A 26216-nucleotide genomic window follows, 5' to 3' on the forward strand; every position below is an offset into this window, starting at 1 on the left:
GTCTTTTTTCTCTTTGATCGGTGTATGCCAATGTTTTGCCCAGTCAGCTTCTCACAAACGGGCCCTACTTGTCAGAAAGTGATTAAACGGCCTAAATCCTTCGATCAGTGCTTTCTGCAGAAAGATTAGTCGGAACACGATGATTTTTGCAATAGATTAGCGACTTGGTGGTTTCTGTAAACCTAGCCACAAATGTGGTAGTTTTGTGCAATTAACTCAAGTTAAATGCCGGGCAAAACTAAGCACTACTAAGAAATCGAGGGCACAGAAATAGAAACCCAAAAAAGTTGGTTTGCCTTCACCAGGCTAGGAAAATACATCCCCTCCTTAGCATGACAGGATTAGCTTTTTTAACACAGTATTATCAAAGTCGCTCACATACACGAGTATACATTCACCCCTATGAATGACACGCACACATCCTGCCCCTATGAGCACCTTCGAGAGACTAAATCGACATCGTCGAAAGTCTGAAATAAATCCAGAAATAATGCGAGCATCAATGCAAGTGTAGCACTTGAACCTTGGTGGGTTGGAGACACTGTCCTCTTAACCATCCAACCACAAATTGGTTCGCAACAAGATTAACTTATATGCTTATCATATTGTGACTTCAATTTCAATAATATCCCAGGAAATGCAGCAGGTTGTTGTACGACTTATATACCATTTTGAAGACAAGTGGTAGTCGTTGACTGTATGTATACGAAGTCCATCTCAACACGCAATGCTATTATTTTGTCTCGATGAAGACGATAGAGTGGGTCAGAGTTAGGTTGACATAAACTAATCGCCGGCGGCTTAGTCCATGTATTATTATCATTATGATATTAATTAATTGGTACCATGTCAGGTAGTAGTACTTTGTTACTACAAGAGTTTCCGCAAGTTCTTAGAAAATTAATGGTACCAGATTAAAATGCTTGGGTTAAAGGATGTACTAGGTAAACACGACTAGCCACAAAAAAGACATCTAGTGATCAACATTTGTCATACTGCTCCATGGCCTCGAAATTCATACATCTACTCATGCAAAACACTTGATAAAACATGATGCAAAAATTCACTCATCAACATCCGCAAGCTTAGTCTCGTCCCGAGCAAGGCTGCACCTGAGAGAAAAAAATGGTACCTGTTCATGAAGCGTGAGTCATAACAATAAATGAGGGCATTGCATCAACACGGTAATCACAAAAGATGCAGAACCATTCATCAGGGTTGTTTATGTTATTTTGGGAGACGGCTATCCATGTTATGGATGTATACGGTGTTTTCCTTATGCAAAGATAATACTTCCTCCGTTTCTTTTTACTCCGCATATAAGATTTGGTCAAAGTCAAACTACACAAAGTTTGACCAAATTTATATCAAAAAATATGAACATCTACAATACTAGAACTATATAATATGAAAATACATTTCATTGTGCATCTCATAATATTTATTTCATATTGTGAATGTTGATATTTTTTAATATAAAGTTAGTCAAAGTTTACAAAGCTTGACTTTGACCAAACCTTATATGCAGACTAAAAAGAAACAGAGGGAGTATATGAAAAAGAGAATCAACATGTGATTGGATGGTTAAGAAGATGGTGGTATCCTCAGTCCACTATGGTTCAAGTCCTAAACTTGACACTGATGCTCTCATTTTCCGGGATTTATTCAGGCCTTCCCGTGATGTGTGTTCAGTGGAGGAGACTTTCCGTCCAATACAAAGGCGTCTGTGGTGTCTTCTTCAATCTTAATATGATGTGTTGACTCAATCTCTCGGCGGTGCTCATAGAGATAGAGTGTGTGCGCGTGTGTTTATAGGAGTGAGTTTATGTGCTTATGCATCTATACTATGTTTGAAAAAAATATTATACTCCCTCCATTCCTAAATATAAGACCGTTGAGAGATTTCAATATATATGAACTACATACAGAGCAAATGAGTGAACCTACATTCTAAAATATGTCTACATATATACGTATATTCTAAAATGTTTATATTTAGAAGGGAGGGGGGTATGAAAGAGAAAGAGCAGAGCAGACTAGGCGATGTAGGGGCAAATAAAGAAAAAGTGGTGTGCTCATCTCGCGACTGCTCTCTCTTAGCCCCCGTTACACACTAAGCTCGGGACGTATCTGTTCATGAGAGCCGTAAGTCAACCTTCCTGTGCTCCCCTCTCCTCCTAAAATCGTATGCCTTCCGTTGGTTGACTTACGGCTCATATTCCTTCCAGCTCCCCTTCCTTCCTCCCTTCCTTCCTTTGATAGGATATCGGATCTCCATCGATCTCTCTCTCTCTCTCACCAGAGACTAGACTGCATGCCAAGATGAAGAGGTCTCTTCCATATGGTGTGATGTGACTGTGAACCAGGATTTAGCAACCAACCAACCTAGAGCTAGATCTGGAGCCAGATTGTTGAATCGAATTCGCAGGTGAGTTTTCTTTTCTTGATTGAGGCCGCTAGCTAGATGAGTTCTTGTATTAGTGTACGTCAATCGATTAACCAAGTAAGCTCTGCTAATCCACGGATGATTTTACAAAACCATGCATGGGAATGGGATGGTAGCAGAAGCTGTTGCGGTTTGGTGGCTTGGTGCCTTTTTGATCGAATTTGCAGCCGATCGATCGATCGAGTACAGAACTATCAGGTTTGTAATATACTACATACATTTCTCCTCTGCTAGCTATTTTTAGCTGCTGCTCCCTCACATGGCATATGACATGTAATAATCTCCCTTTTTCTTCTTACCAGTCCAGTGTCCAGTCCAGTCCAGTCCAGAGGCAACCATGATGGAATTTGCTGCTCTTGTCGTCTCCCTGGTAGGGTGGTTCGTCACGCCCGTCATCACCAAGTCTATCAACGCAGCATATGAATACGCAAAGGAGACGAAAGAATCGTTCAAGGAGGTCAGTAGTAATCTGGAAAACCTGGCCCGGCAACTTAAGGTCATCAAGAAGACTGTTCATGAAGCCCAGCTACATTTCATCAACAAGGGAGAAGGGGAGGAGATTCTGTGGGGGCTCAAGGGTGCCATTGATGAAGCGGATGAGATTCTGGACTTGTTCGAGTACGAGAGTCTTAAGAGGAAGCCCAAGGGCATTTCTTCCAAGTTTGCACTACACTTTACTTGTCTGCTCAAGTCTGTGCTCCAGAAGTTGGACTCAGCTGGCGATAGCGCGCAGGGCTTCCTACAGGATAAAGGCAACGTTATTCAAGATTCTGCCATCTTCCGTGAAGCTAGAGAAACGGGCCAGTCAACTCGGGATGATTTCTTCTTCGGGTACCACCAGCAACATGGCGATCTCATGGATCTGCTTCAAGTCGAGCAGAATAAGGTTATAGCCATCATAGGCCATGGAGGGATGGGGAAGACTCACCTTGCTCGCCAGCTCTACCATGCTAATCAGTCCAAGTTTGATGTGCGCATATGGGCACACGTCGGCAACAAATCAGGTCAACTTGATCTTTTGACACAGTTATGCAAGTCGGCCAACAGTAATGGCTCCTTAAGCCTGACGGTTCCACACGACCCCAACGTTGCTGTCCTTGAGTCCATGCTTGAAGGTCTGCTACAACCCCAAGGACGGCCCCAAAGGAGTTGTCTGGTCATGCTTGATGATGTATGGCAGCACGAGGACCATGGATCCGGGATCACCCGGAGTCTAAGAGATGAGGCATGGAGGAGTGTGCTGGCCATGTTCGAGGGGCTGAAAAATTGTAAAGTTGTAATGACCACTCGAGACAAGGTTTGTTCCACGACAGTAAATGCAAATCCAACAGTCTTCCTGGATGGGATCAGTGAAGAGATAATGAGTCAGCTGCTCGAAAAGTACATTGCAAAATTTCCTCAAGAGCGTAAAGTTGTACTTCCCCAATATCTAGCGGAACGGATTGCTGGCAAGGTGAAGGGATCCCCACGAGGAGCTATTAGTATTGTTGATAAGCTCAAGACAGCCAACAGTGAGACTCAGAAGGCCAATATGAAGCACAGCATCTTAGGTCAACTCGAAAACAGCCACCACATCCAACGCCTATATGAAGATCATCTATTCACCTTCCGTCATCTACCACCTTTGCTACAGAGCTGCCTGGCATTCTGCAGCATCTTCCCATTTGACTGGAAGTTCCACCCTGAAAAGTTAACCAAGATGTGGCTAGCTCACGGTATTATTGACGACACGGAAGTGCAAGTCGCGGAAGGATACTTTGACCATCTCGTGGATCGGTCCTTATTCAAACAAGTCAGGGACGGCCGCTATGTGATCCATGTGCACATCCATTCTATGCTACGCCGGGTCTCTCGCACTGAATGTATGATCATTGACAATGGTTCATCTTCAACAGACATAATCGTCCCTGCAACAGTTCGCCACTTATCTGTGACTACCAGCTGCCTAGCTAAGCTCAAACCAGAGAGAGCAAAGAAATCTGGCCATGAATTCACAGCGGTGCGGACACTGGTTGTCTTCACAGACAAGGAAGCTCCTTCCTCGCCTTGGAGTGACATTTGTGAGGCAAACAGAACACTCAGAAAGTTCAAGCGCGTCAAGGTACTGGATTTGACGGATACCCACATAACTCGGCTGCCTGATAGTGTCGGTGAGCTCAAACATCTGCGATACCTAGGTTTTCCTAACACCGTGGAGCAGCCTCGTGCTGATGGCAATAAGATCACCAAGCTACTACTCCTTGAGACAGTGTACGTCAGCAAGCCTCGGTCGCCAGCGGCTGATATGGACATGGAGATGGACACGGAGGGCATCGCCAAGATTGGTGGCATTGGAAAGTTAGAGAAACTGCAAGGGTCGCTCGAATTTCATGTCCACAATAAAAACCATAAAAATGGACATACCATGTTGGAGCTTGGGAAGATGAACTCTATTAGCAGGACCCTGAGCATAAAGGGCGTTCAAGCCGTCCAAACCAAGAAAGAAGCGCAGGAGGCTCGACTTGCAATAAAAGCATCTCTCCAAGTCCTCAAGCTTGATTGGGAGAACGATGCAGATGATCCATGTAAAGGTAAAGGTAATGGTTGCCTTCTTGTTCTTGGAGGCCTCCAACCTCATGCCAATCTCCGTGAGCTGCATATCACGAGGTACCCTGGGAAGAAGCTGCCTGCCTGGCTGTGGCAGATGACAAACCTGACCAGCCTGTACCTTACCAGCTGCACCTGCTACACGGAACTAAAGTCAGATGTTGACCGTCTCAAACAAGACTTCCCTCACCTCAGCATTGTGATAGACGGTAACCAAGAGTCAACAGCCGCGGGTGAGCCCCCTGTCCAGCAACCAAGAGTACCGCCCTCTTCCATCAACAGTGGCCAACAGGGCTCTGCACCGTGGCCGCCCCCTATCCAGCAACCAAGAGTACCGTCCTCTTCAGTCAACAGTGGCCAACAGGGCTCTGCACCGTGGCCGTCCCCTGTCCATCAAGCAAAAGTACCGCCTTCTTCCGTCAACAGTGGCCAACAGGGCTTTGCACCGCGGCCGCCCCCTGTCCAGCAACCAAGAGTACCGCCTTCTTCCGTCAACAGTGGCCAACAGGGCTTTGCACCGCGGCCGCCCCCTGTCCAGCAACCAAGAGTACCGCCTTCTTCCGTCAACAGTGGCCAACAGGGCTTTGCACCGCGGCCGCCCCCTGTCCAGCAACCAAGAGTACCGCCTTCTTCCGTCAACAGTGGCCAACAGGGCTTTGCACCGCGGCCGCCCCCTGTCCAGCAACCAAGAATACCGCCTTCTTCCGTCAACAGTGGCCAACAGGGCTTTGCACCGCGGCCGCCCCCTGTCCAGCAACCAAGAGTACCGCCCTCTTCCGTCAATAGTGGCCAACAGGGTTATGCACCGCGGCCGCCCCTTGTCCAGCAACCAAGAGTACCACCCTCTTTCGTCAACAGTGGCCAAATGGGATCTGCACCGCAGCCGCCCCCTGTCCAACAACCAAGAGTAGCACCTTCTTCCGTCAACAGTGGCCAACAGGGCTTTGCATCGCGGCCGCCCCCTGTCCAGCAACCAAGAGTACCTCCCTCTTCCGTCAACAGTGGCCAACAGGGATATGCACCGCGGCCGCCCCCTGTCCAGCAACCAAGAGTACTGCCCTCTTCCCTCAACAATGGCCAAATGGGATCTGCACCGCAGCCGCCCCCTGTCCAGCAACCAAGAGTACCGCCCTCTTCGGTCAACAGTGGCCAGCAAGCCTTTGCACCGCGGCCACCCCTTGTCCAGCAACCAAGAAGTGGTCAACAGGGCTCTACATCGTGGCCGCCCCCTGTCCAGCAACGAAGAGTACCGCCCTCTTCCGTCAACAGTGGTCAACGGGGCTCTACAACTCGGCCAGCAACCAATAGTACAGCCCAGACGACGGACAATCGTCCTGTTCACGCAAAGTGTCAAGCAGCGCGGGAAGCAAGCATGACCAGGACGAGCACAGTCAATCGTCCTCCTGTCGGAATCGATGATGTTTATATAGCACTGATGTATATGGTCATGCTTCTCTTGGTGTTTCATTATGTGGGAATCAGAGTTGTTATTCTCCTACTGCTGTTAATCTGCCAGTTTCGTTCTTGAAGGTCCCTGGAGTTGAGTTCCATGATTTGTTGACAATCTGTTGTAATCCAATAATATGTGCTGCTCATGCATTGCAAAAAACTTGTTTCTTAAGTTGTGACATTTCTTTGTGATCACTTCAACCGCTTGTTTCTTAAGTTGTGACGTTTCTTTGCGATCATTTTTAAGAGGGTATAAACGTAAATTGTTTGTTGATCTCCTGTCATTTTTAAGTGTGCATCGATGACAAGTTGATATATGAATGGTGCATTTTTACAATCATAGAGAATATTTAACTGATCCAAATATAACGATACTTTGATAGCATCCAAGCTGGATACTCTTACACAATCACAATATGTATTTTTTTTATCAAATGTGCTTGCCTCTGTCCCCTATGCCGAAATCCTGGCTGTGCCCCTGAGCTCCACTGCCTCTACAAGATCCATATTATGCTGAGAGAGGTGGCTGATGGTGTGAGTATTGTTGTTGCATGGTTACCTTCACCTGCCTATATACTTCTGTTTTAGTATTTTTGGTAGTACTGCATTCAGAGCACTAAGTACCTGGGTTTCGTTTCTACTGTAGAAAAGTTTCGCTGACCTTTTAAACGGGGGCTATGACCCATGACCTTTGATGGAATTTGGAAATGGATCCCTGTTGATAATCAACAGTGAACATCCTGTCAAGTTTATAACTCAGTTTCAGTATTTTGGCACAGTTAATTATCATCTGGAAACACTTATTCAGAAAAGCTGTGCTGTAGTGTTGTATATGTGTTGTGGGAAACCAGTTTAAATGACTTCAGTCAGTAGTTCAGTAAACTCCCAAACTTGAGAAGTGTTCTTTTCTTCAAAGCTTTTGACCCCGTTGAGTTTTTTTGGGGGGCGGGTGCTGGGAACAATTGCATCGTATAACTACTGTTACAGCTGCTAATTCTTCTGACCCTTCATCACAAAACAGGTGGGACTACGCAAATCCCGGATATCTAGATGCACTGAAGCACATCACAGACCTCAAGGAGGAAGGTAATATTTTAAACCTGTACTACTAGATAATAATAGTTCACTTGTGCACTCATCATATACAATCGTGTGGTTTTTCAGTGTGAACGAATTCTTACATAATGCCCCTTTTTGTTCTGAAAATTCTGAAGGTAAGATAAAGACTGTAGCTCTGACGAACTTCGATACAGAGAGGCTGCAGATAATCCTAGAAAATGGAATACCAATTGTCAGCAACCAGGTATTTATATGATTGCTTACTTACCTCATGTATGGTGTATTTTCCCTTATTAGTGTTCATTATCATATGGTCCTCAGACAAAATAACGAAAGATGATGTAAAATTGCCAGGTTCAACATTCTATTGTGGACATGCGCCCGCAGAAAAAGATGGCAGAGCTTTGCGAGCTTACCGGAGTCAAGCTTATCACGTCTGCTCCCTCCCCTCCATCCCCTTTTCTTCTTCTTTTCTTCAGTAGAACCTAGTTTGAAGTTCGGAAGATTGTTCCTGGATGCAGGTATGGCACAGTGATGGGTGGCCTATTGTCCGAGAAGTTCCTCGACACCAACATCAACATCCCTTTCGCCGGACCTCCTCTGAATACCCCGTCCCTGCAGAAGTATAAGAGGGTGAGCAGTTTGTAGTCCTTTCGGTTGAACCTGTTGCCCACCTTCCAGTCTTCTCTTGCTGTTCTCATTGTTGATACTACGACAGATGATCGACGCTTGAGGTGGCTGGAGCCTGTTCCAGGCCCTGCTCCAGACATTGAAGAAGGTGTCGCTGAAACACGGCGTCCCCATCTCGACCGTCGCCGTAAGATACATCCTGAATCAGGTAATCCTCCATCCTCCTCATATTTTTCTCCCTCTGGAAAAGGAATATCTTCACCATACAGGCCTCGAGGTCTATCATCTCATCTCTGTTTGCTCATGACATTCTCCATAACTCATGACTGCTAACACTGTGGTTGTTCTTGGGGACAGACATCGGTGGCGGGGTCGATGGTGGGCGTGAGGCTGGGTCTCTCGGAGCACATCAGGGACACCAACGCCATCCTGTCGCTGCTGCTGGACGAGGAGGACATGGGCAGCATCACCGAGGCGTCGCAGCGGGGCAGGAACCTGATGGAGGTCATCGGCGACTGCGGCGACGAGTACAGAGCCTAGTGATTTTCACATGGCCAGGGATCAAGTCTCGATCCCCCAGCATGTGCTCCCACGATGATATATACATACCACCTTAACAAATGAGAGTGACAATCATGGAGAGAAAAGTTTCAGAATTCAGAGGCATGGAGACAGATAGACAGAGAGACAGAGAGACAAGGAGGATCATGTGCTCCACCGAAAGCAAGGGTGAATGTGGTGCTGGACAGATCTCCCTGGCCAACAGGGAGCATATCCCGGCCTTGGAGACCGATCTGATCATGGCATGATATTATATTTTAATTGTAGTAGTATAAAATTGATGGAATCATCGTGTTGATGGATTATGGCGATGCTTGCCGTGCAAATTGTTATTAGTTGCTCCTCTGTTTGGGAATATATGAGGATCTGGACAATAAGGCATATATGGTCTAAAATACTGCGAAATTTGACCATTGTTCTGTGTTCAAAATGTGCATGTAAAAGAAGTACTAAAGCAAACATGGTGTTTCTAAAGTTACCTGTCAGGGGAGGGGGGGGGGGGGGGGGGGGGGGAGCGAGAACCAATCAAGCCAGAAAAGTAGGATCAGATCGCACGAGGCGATCAGGAGGCGATGAGGCCCTTGCGCGTCGCCGGTGACGCCTCCGGTTCCCTCTCGCTCCGGCGGCCGCTCCGGCGGCGGGAGGGAGGGGGAACCTCGGGTCTGTTCGCTAGGTGGGCGTGTGGTAGGGTTAGGGTTGAGGGAGACGCTGCCGAGGCCGTTGCGGTGGTGTCGCGTCGGAATAAGTTTCTCCGGGCTCCGTTCGCGGTCAGGCGAGGCCTTTGCCTTCGTCTAGGAGCCAGCGGAGTTGGGGATCCCCGGGTCTCGTCGAGGTCGCGGGCTTTGGTGGCTGGAGGTCCATCGGCACTGGCCGAGGGATTCAGGGAGACGAAGACCCTTCTTCTTCCTTGTTGGTATTATTTGCTGCTGCTGTTCTTCTCCTTCCTCTGTGCTGATGCTGGTGGGAGATCCTGCTTTGTCCGGGCGGATGGCCCGGCCACGGTGCTGGACCGGTCGGATGACTCGAGTTCTCTTCCCTTTGGAAGGGACACTTTTCGCGGTACTCAAAGCCAAAGATGGCGACGGCTGTTGCAGGTGTGTTGGATTGATGTACATGCCCTCTCAGCGCTTGTGTCAAGAAAAGAGGAAGCAGCGTGGCGGCAATTGTACCATGGTCGAAGATGATGACCTGCTTGTGACTAGTTGCAGATCCTTCTGCTGCAGGGGTCTTCTCTCAAGATTCAGGGATGATGACACAGGGCTTCGGAGATCTTCTTGTGTTATGGTTGTCTTAGGGTACTCTAGGTGTTCATGGTCCTTTGTGTTTGCGTTTCAGTGTGCTTATAAGGGGCAACTTCTTTGTACTGATTCGTGATATGAATAAAAAAAATTCTCAAAAAAAAAAATTACCTGTCATGAATGAAAAAAGGAACTATTTCATCGGTACGTTTTTCGGGCGGTGAATCTTAAAAGGTTATTTAAGAAGGTTTTCATACAATGATGTTCTGTGTACTTTTCAATATGGCGATAACATTGCCCTCACCCTGCAATGTGTCGCCGATTTGACAAATGATTTGGCAAATACTCTCCCCGTTCCCAACTATAAGCCATTTTAGGGATTTCAATATAAACTACATACAAAGTATAAATCTACACTTTAAAATATGTCTATATACATTTATATATAATTCGTATTAAAATCTCTAAAAGATCTTATATTTAGAAACGAAGGAAGTACAAAAGATATTTGTTGCGCATTTCTCACTTAAAGAAGGCAATTGCATTTACCCGGATCACTTACATGCAGGGGCGGAGTTAGGGGGGACGAGCAGGGGCCTGGCCCCCCAACGATCGACAATTTTAATAACAACGACGAGTAATTACCAACGAGATTAGATCAATATATGTACTCGGCCCCCCTATACTTGATCCTGGCTCCGCCACTGCTTACATGAGGCCTCGGAACACATGTGCAAGTGCTAAATTGTTGGAACTGCCGCTTTTTTCAAGTTGAAAATGTCTAGCTTTCATTTTGCCAAGGGCTCGCATGATTGTGGTGGTCTAAGCTTATCGTGCAACCACTTCTTATTCTTCCTTACCCCATCGCTCCACCGAGTCTCCCCTCCCCTCTCCACCAATGCTCTCTTCCCCCTCCCCATGCCCGCCCTCCTGTTCGGCCGCCAACTCCACCAGTTACTTGACGTGCCCGCTTTTTATTACAACAATTTGTGGTTGGGCGAGGCATGGTGTTGTCCCCCTAATCCACCCATCCCTCCCTCTAGACCACGTGCCACAGCCGAGCTCTTTCCTTTGCTCTTGTCGCGCCGTAGCTTCTCCTTTCTCTCGTCCCCATTGAACCAACACACAAACATAGAAATGAAATAATTACACGCCATATCCTCCCTCCTTCATGAAAACCCTAGGCGTGCAATGTTTTACTTGGCGGACGATTTTTACACACCAAGTTCTTGTTGTTGAAGGCTTTGCTCCGGATTCTGCTCAGGCGTGCCCTCCGGGTTGAAAACCCAAGATCTAACCGGCTGTGGTTGGATCCTATATGGTGACGCCTGAGTGTCCGTTTCAGACGTCTCAGAAAAAAATACCCCCACGCCCAGCCCCTCATCCTTTTAATAATCGAGGAGAACATCATTTACCATCTGTAATGACCCCAAAGAAAGATTCCAAATATTTTCTTTTCCAAAAAGGTAAAAAAAACCACAAAAAAAAGAGAGGAAAAGCCCTACTAGTAGTTTAATTAAGCAAAGAGCTGCAAAAACTTTTCCAAAACTGGAAAATCAAAAGGAGCGGCCGGCACAGCTTAGAATCAACGCGAGTATATAGCGGGTCGGGTCCGTATCCATCCCCCCCTGCTCATCCCCACAGTCCTGTCCCCGTCCACTCCGCCGCCGCCGCCGCCGCCGCCGCGAATTCCGCCGGCGTCCGCCCCCGCGCGCGTGCTCTGCGCCCCCGCGGACTCCAGCGCCTCCGGATCGGAGCCCCTGAACATGGCGGCCGCCGCGCTCAGGGTTCAGCTCGAGGCGCTCCTCGAGAACATGTTCGCCACGGTGAGCCCCCTCCGCACCCTCCCCTTCCATCTGGTCGTCGCGCGCTCGTGGTAGGGGGTTGCCGTCGTCGTCGGCGCTTCGATCTGACCTGACCTGTTGCCTCCGGCGTGGCCGATCTGTTCCCTAGGGTATGGTGGACGAGCAGTTCCGGCAGCTGCAGTTGCTGCAGGAGGAGGGGGGCAGCGCGTCGGGCTTCGTCGCCGAGGTCGCCACCCTCTTCATCGACGACGCCGACCGGATCATCGCCGACATCGGGAGCCTGCTGTCCGTGCCCCGCCCCATCTCTCTCTGCTTGTACCGTCTCGGCCGTGGAGCCGCCTCTGATCCTGTCTGCTTTGCCTGTTCAGGGACCAGCCCGTGGTGGATTTCGACAAGGTGGACGCCCACGTGCACCAGCTCAAGGGGAGCAGCTCGAGGTGATGATGACAAGCCTTGGCCCCCAATATACCCTGCTCATTTTTAACTGTATATATGCTTGTTCCCCGCTGTGTCGATCTTGTGCTATTCAGATGTGTCGGCGCACAGTGTGTCGTTTAGCCGTAATTAGAGGAGCTGAGTTTAGTTTATTTCTTTGCGCAACGGAATTGTTGGTATTACCGCCGATGGCAATATCCTGGCTCGGCGAGGAAAAATATCTGTTGTCTTGCAAACATTTTCCGGTAACGATGATCCGGTATTCTGCGGAACGCCGATGGCTGTTTTTCTGGTTTGTCCACTGCATTGATGTTGTTTCTATTCGGGTGTGTTGGTGCAGTGTGTGCGTCACGGGCATGCTGCTTGTGTCGTTTCCGGCTGCTGTATAGCCATATGTAGAGGATCTGAGTTTAGTTGGGTTCCCTGTAACGGAATTTGGGATGTTGTTTCTATTCAGGTGTGTCGGTGCATGCCGTTGTGTTGTTTGCGCTGTCGTGTAGCCATAAATAGAAGAGCTTAGTTTATTCACAATTGGTACAAAGGATTTGTCGGTGCATGCAGCTGTGTCGTTTGTGCTGCCGTGTAGCCATAAATAGAAGAACTGAGTTTAGTCGCAATTGGTGCAAATGATTTGTGGGTGCATGCTGCTGTGCCGTTTGCACTGTCGTGTAGCCATAAGTAGAAGAGCTGAGTTTAGCCGCAATTGGTACAAAGGATTTGTTGGTATTGCTGCCAATGGCAATATCCTGGCCTGGCAAGGAAATATCTATTATTTTGCGAACGTTTCTGGTGTTGATCATCTGCTGTTCTGCCTAACCCAGTGGTGGTTTTTTCTGGTCTGTCGACAGCATCTGTGTTGTTCTATCGGATATGTTGGTGCAGGTGTGTGTACGTCATGGGCATGCAGTTTCTGACGTTTGCCGCTGTTGTATAGCCATAAGTAGGAGAGCTGAGTTTAGCTGTGTTTCGTGCAATGGAGTTGTCTACTCCTGCCAATGGCAACTTTATGGGCCGGCAAGGGAAACTTTTGTCGGTTTGCAAACAGTTCTGGTGTTAATGATCTGCTATTCTACATAACACCAATGGTGGTTTTTTTGGGTCTGTCAACGGCATCGACGTTGTTTCTATTCAGGTGTGTCGGTGCAGTTGGGCATGCTGCTTGTGTCGTTTGCGCTGTCGTGTAGCCATAAGTAGAAGAGCTGAGTTTAGTCGCAGTTATTGCAAAGGATTTGTCGGTATTTCTGCCAATGTCAATATCCTGGCTCGGCGAGGAAATACTGTCGTTTTGCAAACATTTCTGGTGTTGATCATCTGCTGTTCAGCGTGACCAGTGGTGTTTTTTCTGATCTGTTGACGGCATCGATGTTGTTCTATTCGGATATGTCGGTGCAGTGTGTGTACATCATGGGCGTGCGGTTTCTGTTGTTTGCCGCTGTCGTATAGCCATAAGTAGGAGAGCTGAGTTTAGCTGTGTTTCGTGCAATGGAACTGTACTCCTGTGGTCCTGCTAATGGCAATTTTATGGGCCAGCGAGGAAAACTTTGGTCGGTTTGCAAACAGTTCTGGTGTTAATGTTCTGCTATCCTACGTAACACCGATGGATTTTTTTTTGGGTCTGTCAACGTCATTGGTGTTGTTTCTATTCAAGTGTATCGGTGCAGTGGGCATGGCATTCGTGTCGTTTTGCGAACATTTCTTGTACCATTGAATCCGCTATTCAGCCAATGGCATTACTGTAGCTTGGCAAGGGAAAAATTGTCGTTTTGGAAAATTTCTGGTATTGATGATCTGCTATTCTACATAACTTAAATGGCTGTTTGCTGATCTGTCTGTGGCATCGATGTTGTTTCTATTCGGATGTGTCGGTGCTGGATGTCTACGCCATGGCGTTTGCCCTGCCCTATGTCCATATATAGAAGAGCCAAGTTTAGTAAATCTCGTGTAATGGAATTATCAGTTTTCCTGCCGATTGTTTATGGAAGGAAAACTTCATCGTTTTGTGAACATTTATTTGTTGACTTGCCTGGCTCTGAGCAATTTTTTTGGCATTTTCTTATGTGTATCAGGTATCATCATGTGCAGAGTTAAATAAGTTTAGAAATTTCTAATTTCCTGATTGGCGCTTGTTTGAAATTTTTCAGTGTTGGTGCTCAGAAAGTGAAGCTCGCCTGCATGCACTTCCGCCAGTTCTATGAGGCAAAAAGCAAAGAAGGGTCAGTACTCAGTACCTTATTATGTATGATGCACAGTAATTATTCTCCACTCTATGTGTTGTTCAATTTTTTTGATGTAAACCTGCCAGCTTATTTTGTCTTGTATGGCAGTATATTTAGCTCATACCAATAAATATTATTAAGAACGGACCTGCCTGTTCACTTCATCTGCAATCATGTGATTGATAGAACTTGGTTCATTATCTGAATACGCCTCTTTGGCGATTCTCTTCTAACTTGTTTGTTCTAGACTTCTCTTTGTAGCATGACTATATTCTGAGATGGCTTGAGTTCTTTTTGTTCCCAAACAGAGTGGTTACATTTTGTGAACCATTTCAGTTCAGTTCTCTTAACCTCTCCAGAATTTGACGGTGGGTTATGTTCACATTATTTCAGGTGCCTCATGGCGTTGGCTCTTGTTAGGAGTGAGTTCTGTGATGTGCGCAACAAGTTCCAGACCATGATGCAGGTAGCTCCTTATGTGCCTATGTTGGCTTTTGGCTTTGAACTTCTCGTCAGTATCATAATCGACAGATTGGTATTGTCTTGATCACTGCTCACTGATTCTTGTTTTGATGCAGCTGGAGCAGCAGATCGAGGCCTGCAGTCCCAAGTAGAGTAGCAGTCACTGAAGCAAAAGGAGCTTAGCTCCGTGTGACCCCCGTGTATGTATCTCTTATGCTTGTAGGCAGTGTAACGGGTGTCGGGGGCTCTGGAAGGCGTGTGTGCGGAACCGGACCGACCGATTCCCACGTCGGAGCTCCGGACTCGTGACCCTTTGAAACGCAACTTGCTTGCCCTGTGTCAATGTACGTGTCAACGCTATGCTTGTTTGTGTCGTGTCCGCACGTGTCAACGCTATGCTTGTTTGTGTCGTGTCCGCCCCCAGGCTGCGTGTAAACTCTTACCTTGTTGTTGTATGTTGTTGGGGTCCCTTGAACGTCTTTGGAAATGCCGGTGCCGTTTCCCCCTTTGCACAAGGTGGAAGGCTTGCCGTTTCTCTGAAACTGCTGCTGCTGGCTGTTATCACTGTGTTGTGTGTTGCTGGCCGCCGTGAGGCCTCCGCCACCGTTGGAACGTTGCCGCGCCTCCGCAGGGGAGAACCGTCGCTTGCCGGAGATACCATCATACACAACCGGCACCGCACCATCGTTAGACACCGGAGTTCATTGCTAGTTCGTCGTGGGGCATGGGTGAGCGCCTGTTCGTTGCCAGAGCGGGAGGAGGAGCCCATACGATGAGGCAATCTCCGAGTAAGCCACCACTCACTCGTTGGCGGTGAACAGGTGGACACACAGACAGAGAAGGTCGCCGCCGTTTTGTTTTATCTTGGAAAGACGCCGTCGGTCGCCACCCAGGATCCAACTGCATGCATGCATGCGGCGCACGCCGTCTCGGAGCGCATCAATGGCGCCACGCCCGGACGAGGCAGTGGAGTAAACCCGCCGCTCGCTGCCAAACCACGCCGTGCCTGCCGCGAGACAACCTCGTGAGCCCACCCATGGACTACTACTAAGACTAAGAGGGCTCCATCCATCTCCCCCCAACACTCCTCCTCCTCCTCCTCTCCTCGTGCTCCCTTCCCTCTCCGGATCGCCGGACCTCCTCGCCTCGCCTCGCCATGCCGCTCGTCTCGCTCCGGGCAAAGCACAACACGCTTCTGGACGTGATGTACGCATCGGTGAGTCCCTACCCTCCCACTCCCATCTAGCTATAGCCAGTCGGTGAGCGAGAACCGGTGGCTTGACCTTTTTTTTTTTTTGCCTTCGGCGTGATCCATGACCGATCTGTTCTAGGGCACGCTGGACGGGCAGTTCAAACAGCTGCGGGCCATGGAGGAGGACGGCGGCGCGCCCCCGGGCTTCGTCGCCGAGGCCGTCAACCTCTTCATCCGCGAGGCCGACAGGATCCTCGCCGAGCTCGCCGGCCTCATGTCCGTGCCGCCGTCTCTCTCCCTATATATGATTTCGTCATTACCTCGTCTCGGCTACTGAGTACTGACTGATTCGCTGCAGGAAGCAGCCCGTGGTGGACGTCGACAAGGCGGACGCCCTGGTGCGTCAGCTCAAGGGGAGCTGCATCAGGTTGTTGATGATTGATGATACAAAACCCCTTCCTTTTCCAATATATCCGTGCCGCCCATTTTTAAGTCTCACTCTCTGCTTGTTGCTCCGCTAGCTACACCGAGTCGATGTCGTGCGATTCAGATGTGTTTGTCGTACACTTCACATGTTTCTAGCGATTGAGATTGATTAATTAGTTGTGTTTCGAGTAACGGAAATACCGGTATTCATGCCTTTCGAGTAATGGAAGCACTGATTGGTATTCATGGCAATGGGAATGTTATGGCTCAGTGAGGAAATATGGTAGTTTTTTCCTTTTTTGGTTTCTCCGCGCGCGTTCTGTCTGGATGTGTCGGCGTGGTGTCGTTTGCTGTTGCCGTATATGCATAAGTAGAAGCGCTGAGTTTAGCTGTGTTTTGTGTAACGGAAGTACCGGTATCCATGCCAACGACAGTGTGTCTTATGGCTTGACGAGGAATACTTTGTCGTCTTGCGAGCGTTCCTGGTTTTAATGATCTGCTATTCTGCGTAACGTCAATGATACATTTTCTAGTTTGTTATTTCTATTCTAATGTGTCGTCGGTGCGGTATCGATTGCGGTTGTCGTATACACATAACTACTTACCCGAGTCTAGTTGTGTTTTGTGTAACATAATTGTTGGTATTCCTGCCAATGGCAACCCTATAGTTCAACAAGGAAAACTTTGTCAATTTTTTTTTTAAAAAGAGGAAAACTTTGTCGTTTCGTAAACATTTCTGGAACTACTGATCTGCTATTGCATGTAATGCCATTAGTGTTTTTATTTATGGTTTATAGAACAATTTATTTTATTGCGACAACCGATGATGATAGGAAATGGCTCCTCAAGAATATTATCATGACATCGCAAGTATGCTTATTTGTATCAACATGCCATGGCATTAAGTTTGAGATTTCTTTTTTCTAGTTTCCTGATCTTGCTCACTTTGGCATGTATCAGCATTGGTGCTAAGAAACTGAGCGTCTCCTGCACGCACTTCCGTCAGTTCTATAAGGAAAAACCCAAAGGGTCAGTACTCAATTCGTATTTATACTAGATGATACTCCACACGCTGTTGATGAATGATTTGCAATATATTAGTGATGATGTTGGATGTATAGAATGTGAATATTTGGAGTAGTAATATGGAAACTAAAACTGAAAATACATATAATTTGTTATGATTGATCATTGTATATTTGTAATTTTTTTATTAATTATCAATAGCATAGCATGATGGAAATTCTCTTGTGTATTTGCATGTTGAGGTGGAAATTTTTCTATGCATGGTTGCATGTTGAGCTGGACCTTTTCTCCATGCATGTTACATGGCGTGGTGACAATCCTGCATGTTGAGGGAAATATATTAGCAGTGGCTAACTATTTAGATATAGAAGATATGTTACACAATAATTGTTCTACACTCACAGTATTGTTCAAATTCTGCATGTAAAACCTGCCGGCTGATTTTGTCTTTTAAGTACTATATTAAGCTCATACCAATCAAATATTCTTAAGAACTAACATGCTTGTTCACTTCATATAACAAATGATTCGTAGAATTTGGTTCATTATCTGAATAAGCCAATCTCTGATGATTGTATATTAACTTGTTGACTCTAGACTTCTCTTTATAGGACAACTAGATTCTAAGATGGATTGAGTTTTTCTTTCTTTCTTTCTTTCAAATAGATGGTTACAGTTTTCGAACACTTTTAGTTCATTTTTCTTAATCTCTTCAAAATTTAAGAGTGTGGTATGTTTTCATTATTTCAGATGCCTCTTTGTGCTGACTCTTTTGAGGAATGAGTTCTATGATGTGCGCAACAAGTTCCAGACCATGATGCATGTAAGCACCTTATGTGCCTATCTTTGTTTTTGACTTGCAACTTCACACTACTATATTATGTTGATTGCTCGCTTCTAAGATAAAAAAGAGTAATCTTGTTCTCATTCCTGTTGGTGTTGAAACTTATCTAGATATACTGTTTGGTTTCTGAGGTCTCTGAAATGTCTTTGTTTTATAATTTACACTTGCTAGATGTATGGGATAAAATACCGACCACCTTGTAAGATGGCTGATTTGTGAATCCTTGTGACTTGACAAACATTATGCGCTTTAGGCATGTCGTAATCATTATTCTATTCTTCTTTTGATGCAGCTGGAGCAGCAGATCGCAGCCTATGGTCCTAAATAGTAGCAATTGGAAAAAAAAGCACCCCATGCGATCCCTCCCAAGATGGGGTGTATTTATCTCTGAAGATGCAAACAATGTTCAACATGCATGTGTCAGGCTTTCGGGTGGTTATAAAATAAAATGAGGAATCTTGCGTAGTAACTCTAGTCTAGCAACTCTTAAAAAAAATTCGTCAGGTGTCTATGTCTCTGTCAAGTCTATATGGGCTTCCCCGCCCAATGCAATTTGTAAACTCTTTACCTGGTTGGTTGGTTAATGGTGTCTTCCTTTTGTCATACAGTGTTGACTTTCTTTTGTTTACAGCCTTTTGGAATGCTAGTGCCTTTCCTTGAGCAAGGGGAGAGGTTTGTTGGCTCTCTAAAACTACACCTGAGTGAGTGGCAAGCCATGTTGGCTAGTACAATATGAGTGTCACTCGTTGGTCTCCTCCACCACCAGAATCTCCGGAAAATCATCGCCGGAGAATGAACAAAGCTATGCGGGCGGAGGAGAGGATGAGATATTTCTAGGAGGGGGGGAGAAGGGTGAAGAGTATGTGAAATGTTGCCGTGGTAGAACATCGAGGGGTAATGAATCCAGTGATCTAGTGGTTGGCGTGGCAGAGTGGTCTGAACCATAGGAGAACCACTAGTAGAAAAAGGGTCAAATGTTCACCCCTTTAGCCCCGGTTTGTATTTGAGCCGGCACTAATGTGACCATTAGTGCCGGTTCGAATGGCTATGCATTAGTGCCGGTTCGTAATGAATCTTTAGTACCGGTTCATGTCACGAACCGGTACTAAAGGGGTGGTGGCAGGCTGGCGTCAGGCCAGGGCCCCACGAGCCCTTTTAGTGACGGTTTGTGACACAAACCGGTACTAAAGGTCTAACCTATAGTACCGGTTTGTGTCACCAACCGGCACTAAAGAGTCTTAACCTATAGTCCCGGTTGAAGACACAAACCGGCATTATAGGGCAATTTTCAAACTCTACCCCCCCCCCCCCCCCCCCCCCCCCGTGTATTGCCATTTCAGTTTTGAAAAAATCAAAAGAAAATGATAAAAACTTCAAAAAATAAAATCCTTCGAGAGGTTGTTATATTACTACATCTACTAGTTAGGAAAATTTGAAAACTTAAATTTAGACATGTTTTGCAAAAAGTGTAGAGAAAATGTAAAACGGCTATAACTTTTGCATACGATGTCGGGAAAAAAACGTATAATATATCAAAAAATTCAGCACGAAAATCCGCATCCGATGGAGACGGCCTACGGCCTGTTTGCAATTTTTTAGAATCCTCAAATTCCAAAAGGGAAAAAAGATATGGTCAAATTTCAGTTTTTTAAAAAAATTTAGTTAAATCTAGTCAAACTACTTATTCAAGAAGTATTAATGTTACTACATAATTATTCAAGAATATTAGTGTTACTAAATAATTATTTCAATTTTTTGAATTTTGGTCAAATCTGGTCAAACTATGGTCAAACTTATTCAAGAAATATTAGTGTTACTAAATAATTACTGTTTTTTAGAATAATAGTTTCAAACTCAAACAATGAAATGTGTGACTTCATGCTCAAGCTAAACTCCTGAGGGTTAATAGGATTGACATCTTACTATTGTCAGGAAAACAACAAGTGCAGACTTGGAAACGAAGGAGAATAGAACCCGAAAGTTAAGCGTGCTCGGGCTGAAGTAGTGAGAGGGATGGGTGACCGGTCAGGAAGTTAAATGATTTGGAATGAGTGATCCACACTTGAGCAGTTAAGAGAGGTGATTAGAGACTAAATCACCAAATAATTCAGAAAAATTAAAAATCGAAAAAAAATAATCAAATTTTTTTTCCAAAATTTTCAATTTTTTTTTAAAAAAGAAACCTTTAGTACCGGCGGTACTAAAGGTCCCCCATACCAGGGCGCGAGCTCATGCCACATGGTGGCACTTTAGCGCCGGTTCGTGCCGAACCGGTACTAAAACAGGGGGGGGGGGGGCTTTTAGTGCTCTGTTTTCTACTAGTGAACCTAGGTTTCTTAAAGGCATTCTTCCATAGTGTTGTCCGCCACGTACGCCGTCACCTACACCAAGCATGCCCGTCTCAAGATCGTTACTTCCATAAAAAATCTTTTCATTACATATTTTTGTTAGCTCCCCATAGGATATCAAAGGTCCACGAACTCCATTCACAAATCCAATTTAACGTTCTGGTTTGCGCCTAACCACACTTAGCCTAGTGATTAATGAACATAGCACTATATTAGAACATGTATATGTGAACCAACATGTAGTTGTATAGTGAGGAGAACAGTGGTATCGCTAGGCCATCAGGTTTCAAGTCGTCGATTTGACATTGGTGCTCGCATTTTTTGGATTTATTCCAGACCTTCCGGTGATATGCGTTCAATGAAAGGAGATGTTCCTGTCGCCTACAAAGGCGTCTGTGGTGACGTCAATCTTAAAATGATGTGCCAACTTAGTCTCTTGGAGATGCACATAGAGGTAGAGTGTGCGTACGTGCATTCATGCATGTGCGTATGTATGAGCGTGTACGTCTATACTGTGTTAAAAAAAGAATGTGTATACAAAATTTGTGCCAGACTAGTCAGCTCTCTAAGAAAATACAAGGAATAGTGTATAAAAACTACTCCCTCCGTTTCATAATATTAGACTTTTTTTGACACTACACTAGCGTAAAAAAACATTTTATATTATGAGACGGAGGAAGTAGTAATGTAAAATACAACGTAAATTGGGTTTCTCCGGCACAAGAGCCAATGATGTAAATGTACCGCAAGGAAAGGGGAGCAAATAAAACCATGTCATTTTCAGTTCAAGAATATATGTGAAGATATAAATACGTGCTTGGAACTAATGGTACGTCAACGAGTCAACCACTGCTTGGAACTCTACATTCGTTGCTTTGGTCACAAATATCCGAAGAAATGGCCTGATTAACTCGCCTTGGATGAATTCTAGTACAACAAGTCATACCACTCCACCCTCAAATCTGGGTCAATAGCTCCTATGCGATGTTTTTGACGTGAATTGGGAAGGATGCAACGTAGTTGACAGAAATAGCTCGTCTGCGATATCTTACATGGCAATAATAGTCCCTATGCTACCAAGTGGTTAAAACACGGGAACGGTCGTCAACGAGGAGTGCAGTTAAGTTAAAAACAGAGGGTCAAACTGACCAGTGCATCTGGTGGTGGGTACCACTTGGCAGTGCATCAAGGTTAGCGATTCCCCGCTTGACTGAACGTGTGCTGCTCCCCCGCTTCTGGTTGTTGCTCCCTTCTTCATTCTCAGTGGCGGAGCTTTCGTTCACGGCTACGACGGCGTATGTGATGAGTGTATTCGGCACCCTAGACCTGTTCCCCTCCGTCTTGAGTTAGATCTGACCAAATGAGCCTCTGTTTTCCATGGGATCCAGATTGTGGAGGTGAGGAGCAGTGGTGGCGTTGGGCAGAACGAGATGGAGCCGCGAGAGACAACGTTGACCAGGTAATGATCGCCCTTTCCAGCCCTAAATGTGCCTCGTCTGCTTCTATTGCCACACAGTGCCCGCCATTAATAAACAGGGGCGATGGTGCTCAGACCTTTGATTTCACTATCAAATTCTTTCCGTCTAAAGAGAAGCTAGTTCATGGTAGCATGCGAGACATAGAGAGAGAGAGAGAGAGTGGGGGGGGGGTGTGATTAACGCGCACGCGGTTGCTGCAACGATCAGTTTCAGACATGACCGATTAGGAAGCGTTTGATATTTATTAGGGATGGGCAGGCTTTGCCACCCCCCCCCCCCCCCCCCCCCGCGCAAATCAGAGGGGGGTGTGATTATGTGAAGGAGATAGTAGATCCGAAGAGAAAGACAGGTGATTATGTGAGGTAACTGGAAGATCCGTGAGGGGGATGGGGTGATTACGTGAGGGCTCATGCATGAAAGGGAGTCAATACTGCGCATCTTCTACGATCCTCTCGACAAAAGTGCTCGGCTGCCGGGGACGGCGGGCTCTGCGCGAGGGAATCGATCGCGGGAGCAAAGGAGTAAAGTCGAGAGAGAGATACAATTGTGAAATGGAAGGTTGAATATGCAGAGATTGATTCACAGGAAATACAGAGTATGGAGGAATGGAAGAGAGAGCCGTGAGGAATGTTGTGGAGAAAATTGAGAGCATTTTTGGGGTTCAGAGCCACTACTAGGGAAAAGCCTAGCAGTAGGGCATGTTTAAGGGCTATCGGTAGCGCGGGATACCGCGCTACTAATACGGCGCTACAGCTAACGTCTAGCAGTAGCGCGTTTTCACGCCGGAAAATGCCAACGGAGGCCGAGCTCCAGGGAGCTCGGTATTTTGAAAAAATCAAAATTTATATTTCGAAGTTTCAGAAAAATAAAAAAAAACTTCCACAGTAACTTAATAGATTTCCGCACAAACGTGTAAGAAAATTATTTGAATTTGTTGTGATTTGTAGGCTGTAAAAAAAACAAAAATCCGGCCCAACAACAAAAAATATTGGCCCATTTTAGAAATATGTTTTTGTCTTCTTTCTGTACTCCACGTGTGAAAGTATTTGGTTTTGAATTTTTGCACAGACGCAATACACATGTGTGAAAGTGTATAAAAACAATTTCAAATTTTTTCACCTTGTGGAAATTTGTATTTTGAAAACGAGCTCCGTGGAGCTCGGCCTCCAAAAGCCCTCACCTGTTTTCACGCGAGCTACTACTATACCTACTTAGTAGTAGCGCTTTCTCAACCAGCGCTACTGCTAAGTGCCTTAACATCAGCGTTTTTCTGTCTAGCACTAAAGAGCGCTACTACTATATTTTCACATATCTTTTTTTGCTACGTATTTGCAATGTTTTTTTTACAGTTTTTATATAGTATTCTAATCATATCATAAACATGCAATATGATCATCATATCATACACATAGTAGTCTCATCCTATCATCCAACACAAATCATGTTGTCACATCATAATCACGGTATAGCTATACAAGTTACATGACATGTCTCATCATACATAATGTAGTACTTCTTGAGGCGCCGGTTCGTATCCCACTCTCGCACTAGCGTGAACCTAAACTAACTATTTTCCGCTTCGACTCTGCTATCGAACCCTCTCTGGCTGTCGCTCGGAAATCGGTACACCTGGGCCTAACACTCCGGCCACTCGTCGTATATTCCTGGCGTAGCACTTCTTCGCCATCGATGATCTATGTACCTGCATCTTCACATGAGTCGATAGTATGCAACATATATAGTTGAGCAACAGAAAGAGACAAAGTTGGCAAAAATAGAAGCAACATATCATAAGCATAAATAACAAAGTTCATCGTACTCAAAATGCCCTAACTAGAGTGATCTTCGCTAGTTGAGGAGGACGGTTTAATTACATCACAAATAAATTTTCGTCGTGCATAACTCAAAATTTCGTCATAGAGAAAGTATGGACTAAATGGACACATTGTCATATACCGTCAATCACTCCAACATGTCATGCCATCCATCCAAATCAGGGAGATAGTGCCCGAGCGCAGTGAAAGGCTTCAAGTCGAGACGCTGAGTGGCTACGCGTGTTCGGACGTCTTCCCGCGACATTGGCCCTTCTTCGTAGAACATCCCTGTTTTTTCGAGGACCTCCTTCATGATGATTTGCGCAAGTTCATGCTGGATGTGATAGAACTCAGCTCGGAGTCGATGATCCGGGGTATCTCCTAGGTTCTTTGCCCATTGCAAAATATGGGCATCGCTGGATCCAGGTGACATGCAAAGGTTCCGTTGATCCCGTCTGTACTCCAGCATGTGGTGGAGGACATAGAGTCCATCACTGAGAGTACCACTCGGTTGCTGGATGCAGCAAAAGTCGGTCTGATGGCCGAAGGTGGGCGCGCGGTTCCTTGTCTTCTTGAGCATGATCTCTCCACCCCTTAGGCTGTAGCTAAAGATAACACTGTCGAGAACAGACTTAATGTGGGTGTAATCCTTTTTCTTCATGTTCTTCGATGAGTCCAAGTAAAGAGCGTGGGAGAATCGGGGGCAAAAGATGACGAGGACGGCGCGCCCGTCACCGCGCAAAATAAGTACACCTCAAATTAGCCTCCACGCGTGCAAATGAATGATTGAAATCGAAGGAAGGATATTCGTGGATGACTTACATGGGATGATAAGGCACGAGAATCGTCTCCTTGTCCTTATTGCCAACAATGAAATCTGTGATGTAGTTACTCGCATATTCACGGTGCTTTGGGCAGACTGCCAAGAAGCCCTCGTGCATGAAGTACGGGTCATCGACACAGATATAAGGTATCTGCTCAATCCTGATAATGTAGTTCTTGTACAAGGCAACAAGGCAGACAAACGTAAAATCTAGTTTTTTCAAGTGAAACATGTCGAAGATGTAATCGAATCAAAGGAAGAACTTTTCCGCGGGGAACGTGTCAATGTACAACCTTTGCTGGGAAATGTTAACCATGTAGAGGGGGCATCCTGGATTTTTCGAGGCGATCAGGCTTTTCTCTCTCCGCAGCACATCATCATGAAGTCTCCGTAGATCACCGTATATGGCCTCTACCGCTGCCTTAGGTAGGATCGGATCACCGGGGATATGGCATTTTGCCGCACCTATGATAGGTATACGGTCTTGAACCTGAGGCTGCGGAGGTGGCTAGATCATAGAAGCAACTTTGCCTTTCCTCGGTCTGTTCCTATGCTTCTTTGCTACTGGAAGTGAGCCTATAATACGTTCATCCTCCGGCAATTCAGGCACCAACTCATCACGCTCAAACCCTGAGTACTCATACTGCTGAGCCATCAATCCTCCGTCGTCATAGGCGCCGGTATTAAGATACTGTAGAGGGTCATCGTCATCCTCGTCGATGGCATCATGCATTGCTTCTTCGACGGCGGTGACGTCACCAGCCACTAATGGAGCCTCTTCCTCACCCGGCACGATAGGCGACGTTAATTGGGTAGGTGGGGTGTTTGTGTTCATACCTTGCTGAGGCTGCTTGGTCGTGGGTGTGCTCCCGACCGCCTCTAGACGAAGCAGACTCTTTGACCACAACAAGACCCAACTCTTGCAATCGCCAGGCCGCCGCGGGGTCTATCGTCATCTCCCCCTAGTGTTACCGGAAGAGCCAAATTCTTGTGGCCCGGTTTGACACTGGCCATGGAAACCTTGAAGATGTCAGGGGGATCGGCCAGCTGTGGAACAATTGTTCCTTCGCCTTTACTATCGTCGCCTTTCCCACGTCCACCTTCTAGCCGATGATGGTGTACATTATGGTGCACGGGGTTACGTCAGCCTGCAAAGACATGTCTGCGATGTGAGTCATCCGAAAGGCGACGGAAACATGAGATTATACATATATTGAAGAGGGCCGGTGTGACAGGTACCGTGAGGGCGTCAAGCTCATCCAAAGACGAAGCCATGCTGAGCACGCCAGAGACGGAGGACGGGCTGCTATGAGCAGGTGCAGTTGCGTGAGTAGGTTCTGGTGCAACGGTAAACAAGCTGCTCCTCAAGAAGTTGGAA

General features: G+C 46.3%; 3 protein-coding genes and 1 pseudogene across 4 annotated transcripts; all 4 read left to right on the plus strand.

Annotated features, from left to right (window-relative positions):
* The first annotated feature begins 2066 nt into the window (after positions 1-2066).
* LOC125550175 (putative disease resistance protein RGA1) lies at positions 2067-6697 on the plus strand. Its single transcript, XM_048713107.1, has 3 exons — positions 2067-2428; positions 2566-2644; positions 2749-6697. The coding sequence occupies exon 3, from the start codon at positions 2784-2786 to the stop codon at positions 6558-6560; it is 3777 nt and encodes a 1258-aa protein (XP_048569064.1). The 5' UTR covers positions 2067-2428; positions 2566-2644; positions 2749-2783; the 3' UTR covers positions 6561-6697.
* A 478-nt stretch (positions 6698-7175) lies between these two features.
* Positions 7176-9104, plus strand: LOC125554482 (annotated as a pseudogene).
* Positions 9105-11563: 2459 nt separating this feature from the next.
* On the plus strand, positions 11564-15356 carry LOC125550179 (histidine-containing phosphotransfer protein 2-like). 2 transcript variants are annotated; one of them, XR_007301545.1, is made up of 7 exons: positions 11564-11795; positions 11923-12059; positions 12143-12211; positions 14351-14422; positions 14819-14891; positions 15004-15233; positions 15270-15356. XR_007301545.1 is itself a non-coding variant. In XM_048713111.1 (6 exons), exons 1-6 carry the CDS (start codon positions 11736-11738, stop codon positions 15037-15039), a joined length of 447 nt encoding a protein of 148 aa, XP_048569068.1. In that variant the 5' UTR covers positions 11564-11735; the 3' UTR covers positions 15040-15298. The 2 variants fall into 2 exon arrangements, 1 of the variants encoding a protein (XP_048569068.1); XM_048713111.1 differs by having other exon boundaries at positions 15004-15298.
* Positions 15357-15501: 145 nt separating this feature from the next.
* Positions 15502-18975, plus strand: LOC125550180 (histidine-containing phosphotransfer protein 2-like). The gene is made up of 6 exons (XM_048713112.1): positions 15502-16103; positions 16219-16355; positions 16438-16506; positions 17466-17534; positions 18282-18354; positions 18668-18975. The coding sequence occupies exons 1-6, from the start codon at positions 16044-16046 to the stop codon at positions 18701-18703; spliced, it is 444 nt and encodes a 147-aa protein (XP_048569069.1). The 5' UTR covers positions 15502-16043; the 3' UTR covers positions 18704-18975.
* The last annotated feature ends 7241 nt before the right edge of the window (positions 18976-26216 follow it).

This window comes from Triticum urartu, chromosome 4 (genome assembly GCF_003073215.2).
Source record: "Triticum urartu cultivar G1812 chromosome 4, Tu2.1, whole genome shotgun sequence".
NCBI lineage: Eukaryota > Viridiplantae > Streptophyta > Magnoliopsida > Poales > Poaceae > Triticum > Triticum urartu.

What these genes read in the sequence shown, in the direction of transcription:
- LOC125550175 (XM_048713107.1), top strand. Translation starts at nt 2,784, where the DNA reads ATGATGGAATTTGCTGCTCTTGTCGTCTCCCTGGTAGGGTGGTTCGTC.
- LOC125550179 (XM_048713111.1), top strand. Translation starts at nt 11,736, where the DNA reads ATGGCGGCCGCCGCGCTCAGGGTTCAGCTCGAGGCGCTCCTCGAGAAC. An exon ending in TCGAGAACATGTTCGCCACG is followed by an intron (nt 11,796 to 11,922) that starts GTGAGCCCCCTC and finishes TCTGTTCCCTAG; the next exon opens with GGTATGGTGGACGAGCAGTT. An exon ending in GCCGACATCGGGAGCCTGCT is followed by an intron (nt 12,060 to 12,142) that starts GTCCGTGCCCCG and finishes TTGCCTGTTCAG; the next exon opens with GGACCAGCCCGTGGTGGATT.
- LOC125550180 (XM_048713112.1), top strand. Translation starts at nt 16,044, where the DNA reads ATGCCGCTCGTCTCGCTCCGGGCAAAGCACAACACGCTTCTGGACGTG. An exon ending in GCCGAGCTCGCCGGCCTCAT is followed by an intron (nt 16,356 to 16,437) that starts GTCCGTGCCGCC and finishes GATTCGCTGCAG; the next exon opens with GAAGCAGCCCGTGGTGGACG. An exon ending in TATAAGGAAAAACCCAAAGG is followed by an intron (nt 17,535 to 18,281) that starts GTCAGTACTCAA and finishes TCATTATTTCAG; the next exon opens with ATGCCTCTTTGTGCTGACTC.